The sequence below is a fragment of the Accipiter gentilis genome, chromosome 17 (genome assembly GCF_929443795.1).
Source record: "Accipiter gentilis chromosome 17, bAccGen1.1, whole genome shotgun sequence".
NCBI lineage: Eukaryota > Metazoa > Chordata > Aves > Accipitriformes > Accipitridae > Astur > Astur gentilis.
The window spans coordinates 25,853,491-25,859,565 of NC_064896.1; the positions used below are offsets into that span (position 1 = coordinate 25,853,491).

General features: G+C 53.4%; 1 protein-coding gene across 1 annotated transcript; it reads left to right on the forward strand.

Annotated features, from left to right (window-relative positions):
- Nucleotides 1-1,995: 1,995 nt before the first annotated feature.
- DBX1 (developing brain homeobox 1) lies at nucleotides 1,996-5,709 on the forward strand. Its single transcript, XM_049820813.1, has 4 exons — nucleotides 1,996-2,368; nucleotides 2,867-2,968; nucleotides 4,749-4,951; nucleotides 5,335-5,709. Exons 1-4 carry the CDS (start codon nucleotides 1,996-1,998, stop codon nucleotides 5,707-5,709), a joined length of 1,053 nt encoding a protein of 350 aa, XP_049676770.1.
- Nucleotides 5,710-6,075: the final 366 nt, after the last annotated feature.

The window sequence follows — 6,075 nt, forward strand, 5'->3', positions numbered from 1 at the left end:
AACAAAACAGGGGAGGCGGGGGTGGGGGGGGGAACTCCAGCGAGGTTTTATTTCAAAGTGATGCTTTCAGACAGCGGATCTTCCCAGCCAGCCTTCTGCAGATGCTCATCTGCTGGAGGCCGGCGTACAGCACCGGGAAAGCTTGTCAGGATCATACAATTTCGAGGGCTGATTCCGTCCTCTCTAATAAATAACTTTTTGATTTGAATCAAGGGAGAGGTTTAACAGAGTTTCTTTCTTCCCTAATGTGATATAAATCGCAGATGCACTTTTATTGAATGGTTAAAGCATCGACATGGAGATAATCAACACAAAACGTCCGGACAAAAACCATCGAGAGAAATAAAGCTGGTTAATAAGATTTTTGAGAAAGCTTTGTGTTAAAAAGTAAAAAGGGAAAACAGCTGAAGGTGACAGTTAGTTCATGGTTAATAGGATAAAGGCTGCATGGTTGAGCTGCACACTTCTGCCTGCAAAGGTTCAGCCACACCAAAGGACTGAATAGGGTGCTTTTAAAACATAGGACATTTAACACATCTGTTATAGGCTTTAACAGAGAAATCAGGTAAAACCGCTCTCAATAGTTGCTTTCATCCCCCAGCTCCAAAGGAAATTAACTGCACTGGCGCCTGTTTCCACGTTTGCCACCGCAAACAAATCCCCTCTGCCAGAAAAAATCCCTATTTTCTACTTTTCCGTTAGACGATGCCGTTTGTCCCTCGCACCGAAGTTAAGGGACCGGGGGCTCTGCGGCACCAAGCGGAGTACACCTCCAGAAATCCCGCACGGGGACGCCCATAAAAAGGGAGTTCAGGTGAATTTGGCAGTGTCGAGAAGGCTTCCAGCCACCGACACCGGTAAAACCCAGACAAGCTCAGACTGCTTTAGCCCAAAGGATCCAAATGCTGCAACGTAGTCTTCGTTTTCACGGTCGGGGGCTAGCGATTTCCACTATTTTTTAATGTAGATGAGCTTAAGAGGACCGACGGACTGAGAACCTGAGGGGGCTGCTCCGGTCCCAACAAGCCCTTCAGATTTTTTTCTACGCTCGGTGTGGAGGTTTTCTCGGAGCAGAGTTCTTCTCGGTTACAGCAAGGCTTACGTTTCGGTCCCATACGGGCAAAGCGCTCGCCTGAGCGCCCGTCCCCGAGCCTCTGACGGAGCTCGGATCTTGAAAGTAGAAGTTAACCCCGCAAATTCGCTTTCTACCGCACCTTTGGCGTGCGGATAGAGAAACAACCTCACCTACCCGCACACATTTTGCTGCCTGCTGATAGCAGGGGGCAGAACGCCCTCAAATCGCGATGGGATCCGCTCTCCGAATATTCCCCCCCCCCCCCCAACCCCAACCCCAACCCCAACCCAGCTTCGTTCCACGTTTTCTAATTTGTATTTTCCATTCCACAAACGCCGTGCTTTTCCGAGAGCCCGCAGATAAGTTTATATGAATATTTATTGATTGATTTCCTAAACTCAGCAGGGGAGCGGCAAATAAATTTAGTGCTTTCTTTAAATAATTCCCTTTCTACGAGGCAAGATGTCATTCGAAACTTTTAAATAGGCATTTAATTAGCCTGTGTGTGTTGCCTCTGAACAAAACCCTGCTGGGAGCCTTTGGAGCGCTGTATTCCAAAGAGGCGGTCAATATGCAAAATTGATGACTACACTTTCTTTGTGGCGGGGCCATTGTGCCCCGGTTGCTTATGAAGTCTAATCCAATCATAAATTGCAGCCCCGGACCAATGGAGAAGCCCGGAGCTCGCCCTGAATGAAGCTCAAGTGGAGAACTTTGTTGAACCCCATTGTTGGGGCTGTCACTTTTGAAAGAGCCTCAGCGGGGCTGACCACTATAAAACCCCTCGTCCAGGAGGAAGGGGCAGAGAGAACCCCGCCAGGCTCGCCAGCCGGATCTTTTCCTAAACGAGGTTTGCCAAGCAGAAAACAAAAAAAGCGACCGACCAACCAACCCACCCACCCAACCCAGCGGCCCCAGCGATGATGTTCCCCAGCCTCATCGCTCCGCCGGCCGTCTACCCCAGCCTCCTCCGGCCCACTCCCACCCTCACCTTGCCTCAGTCGCTGCAGTCAGCTTTTTCCAGCCATTCCAGCTTCCTGGTGGAAGATTTGATCCGGATCAGCAGGCCCACCGGTTACCTGCCCAGGACTGCCCCCCCGCCCAGCATGTCCCCCCCGACCTCGGCGGCCAGGACGGATTCGGGGACGCCGGAGCTCACCAGCTCCTCCTCTTCCTCCTCCTCCTCCTCCTCCACCGGCTCCAGGAGGATCTGTTCGCCGCAGACTTCCAGCAGCGACTCGACTTTCCTGAAATTTGGAGTCAACGCCATCCTCTCCTCCGCCCCCCGCGCCGGTAAGGCGGCCGCTGCCGGAGCCTCGGCGGAACCCACCGCCTCGCTGCAGGACGGGGGTGGGGGGTGTAGGAGGGGTGGGCGGGAGGGAGACGGTTTGGGAAAGGGAGGGAAAAACCTAGTGCCGAGCTGCAGAGCCCTCCGGCACCGCTCGGATTTCGGGGCCGGTCCCGCTCCGCCGGCTCCGGAGCGCCGGCAGGACGGAGGAGCGGAGCCGGGAGGGGGGCAAAAGGGGGGGATGGGGGTGGCGTCCCCATAGACGGGTCTCCTGGCTGACTCTGCCCTCCCGGGTGCAGCTTTGCTGGCAAAACCATCCCGGCAAAAATGTATTCCGAGCTCGCTCTGCCGCCCCCCCCCCCCCCCCTCTTTTTTTTCTTTTTTTTTTTTTTTTTGGAGGGGGGGGGGGCGGATAGTACCACGGCATTGGTCCACAGAGCCAGCCGTCGACTCCAACCGGTGGTAACCCTCTGCTTAATTTCATTTTCTTATTTATTTACTAGAAACTTCCCCTGCCTTGCTTCAGAGCGTCCCTCCAAAGACTTTCTCCTTCCCGTACTTTGAAGGATCCTTCCAGCCCTTTATCAGATCTTCCTATTTCCCAGGTAGGTTTTCACAAATCTCTCTCTCCCCTCCAGCCCCGCTGCAGGCACAGCTCGGTAATATTTCTCGGCGTGTCCCCCCCCCCCTCCCGGGGGGGGGTTATGCTCTAGTTCAGAGGTTGGCCGGAGTACAACATTCAACCATCAGTCGCGCCAATTTGATGCCCGATTTAGCACGGGCAGTGACTGCTTGACATTCCCTGCCCGCTCCCCCCGCTGATCCGCAAATTAGCCGGGATTGTCCACGGTCCCGAGCCGAGGCGGGTCCCCCTCCTCCCTACCAAACCCCCCCCCCCCCCCCTAATCCCAACAACCCACCCCAACCCCACCGCCCCGGGACGGCTCCGTCGCTTTCAGCACCACGCGGGGAGCGGTCAGCTCCCGCCGCGCTCCGCACCCGCGCAACCGGCTCCCCCCCCATTCCGCGCAGGCGGAGGGAGGCAGCACCCCCCCCCCCCCCGCCCCTGTAAAGCAAAGCTCCTCTCTCCGCCTTCTCCATCCCACCCCAATTTTTTTCCGGCCCCCGGCGGGTTGCTGGTGTTTAGCGGCGGATCCTGGGGTACAGCGGGCGCGGTTTGACTTCTTCCTCCTCCTCCTCTTCCTCCTGCGCGTACTAACCCTCCCCTCCTTCACCTGGGGTCTCCCACTTCACCCCTTTCTCGTTTAGCCCGTCACTGGTTCTTCAAACGGCACGGTCTTGGCCAGAAAGCAGGCTGCGGGGGTATGATTGTTACAGCGCTGAAGTATTATGACGCTGAGAGAACAATTAAAAAAAAAAATCTAATTACACAAACAAGCTATTAATTTAAAAAGAAAACAGGGAAAGGGAGAGAGAAAAAAAATAACCCAAGCTCTTCCATTCATCCTCCGGATAATGGAATTTGCTTCCTTTCTCCAGCATCTGAATAGCCTAACAAAAACAACTTGAGCTTTATAAATAGCTTTTCATGTCCATTTAATGAAAATGATTTGGGGAAAGAGACGATTGTGCCATCAGTATTCTCCCGAGGAGCCTGGCATGCCGTTGTGTTTAGTTTGAAAGTGTAAATCTCTTTTGTTCCAATAATATATGGCGTTAGCTGCTTGTCCTCAGTCTTTTTCTGTTAGTTCATTACTACACAATTACCATTCACGCTTCATTAGCATCTCTGTCTCTCTTGGGGAGGTTCCCCCCCCCCCCCTTTTTTTTTTTTTTTTTTTTTTTAAGGCGAAACTCTGCCCTTTTTATCATACCAATGCCATTGGGAGCCAGGCAATGTGCTAATTAGCTGTTACTTTTCATGTCTTCGGATTGAATTCTCCAACTTTGGGGGGTGGGGGGGGGGAGAAGAGATTAATATAAAAAGATGAATACTGATTGATCAAAACTGCATCAGAAGAGGAGCGGTTTTGTTCGAATCAGAAAAGTCCTCATTTTCATCTCGAGCATAATAAAGCGCCTGAAATGATAAAAGCGCCTGAAAAAAATCAAATGCTTCTGAGCAGGAGGGAAAGCTTTTTTATTATACCTCTATCTTAGCCAGTACGCCTCGCTTTGCCTTTTCAGGCCGGAGACCTTTGAATCTCCCAACAAAACCGGCCACTATTGATCCATTTTACACGTCTGAGTTGATAGATCTAATCCCAGCGATCACTGGCTGAAAGGGAAGGGGGGGGGGGGCTGCTTAGTTAAGCCTAAAGCTCCTTTTCACAGCCCCAGGTTGATGGGTGCCCACCCAAAGGGCAGGGAGGGGGCAGCGGGGGCCAGTCCTGCTCCTCTCAGCTCCTTGTGTCCCCCCCACAGCCACCTCCACCGTGGTCCCCATCCCCGGCACCTTCTCCTGGCCGCTGGCTGCCCGCGGCAAGCCCCGCCGTGGCATGTTGCGCCGTGCCGTCTTCTCCGACGTGCAGCGCAAGGCGCTGGAGAAGATGTTCCAGAAGCAGAAGTACATCAGCAAACCCGACAGGAAGAAGTTGGCAGCCAAGCTGGGCCTCAAGGACTCGCAGGTGAGAAGGGACACGCGCAGTGGGGAGAGCTGGGTCCCCCCCTTCACCCCTCGGGGCAGCTTGAGGGCGGGGAGGAAAATGGGACAGGAGCAGGGAGAACTGCCGACAACCACGAGAAAGCCCAGAGCAAGTTATAGGGCCACGAGCATCAACGGAGCCAAAAAAGAGGCACGATTCCCAGCTGGGAATGAGTAGGATGGGACAGACAACAGCCTTATTCCCCCCCCCCAGGGTCCCCAAAGGTCAGGGTTTGCGGTTTCTGTTAGCTTGGGCAGGAGCAGGGGTTTGAGGGTGCAACAAAAAGGTCTTGCTTTTTGGTCCCTGTTTTACTGAACCATTTCATTTCTGTCTTGCTTCACACCCCCCCCCCCCCCCCCCCTCAGGTGAAGATCTGGTTCCAGAACAGGAGGATGAAGTGGAGGAACTCCAAAGAAAGAGAGCTCCTCTCTTCTGGTGGCTGCAGAGAACAGACCCTCCCCACCAAGTTCAACCCTCACCCCGACCTCAGTGACGTAGGCAAGAAATGTACAGGAGAGGAGGAGGAGGAAGAAGTTGCCCCCGCGTGCCCACCCAGTCCCCGGCATCCCTTAACCTACCACCAGTCCCCAGAACACCTACACTTGAGGGACAGACTGGACTCCCAGATGTCTCCTTCTCCGTCCCATTCTAGCAGCCCCAGCAAACCTTCAGACTTCTCAGACTCAGAGGAAGAGGATGATGAAGGGGAAGAGGAAGAGGAGGAGATAACAGTCTCTTAGATCACCCTGCCTGCCCCTACCATCACATGGGGACATTGCAAAGATGTAAATAAACCAGAGAGTGCTATAAATTGAAGAGGTGATGTCCCACCCAAATGTCCACATACTTTTCCAGTGCAGGTTCTTTGTCACACAGCTGCAAGACTTTCTACTTATAGGTATTCCTTCCCCCCCCCATGTGGAGGTTGTCATATTCATAGCATCCGCTAACCTTTTCATAACTCTCCCTGCTTAACAATCAACGTTTGCTCAATTAGCTACCTTCTCCTGAAAGCAAGCAACAGGCAGCCTCTTGCTTTATAGCAGGGAGGGAAGTATATAGGGGGAAACTCTCCCCCCCCCCCCCCCCAGATAAGAAACAACAAA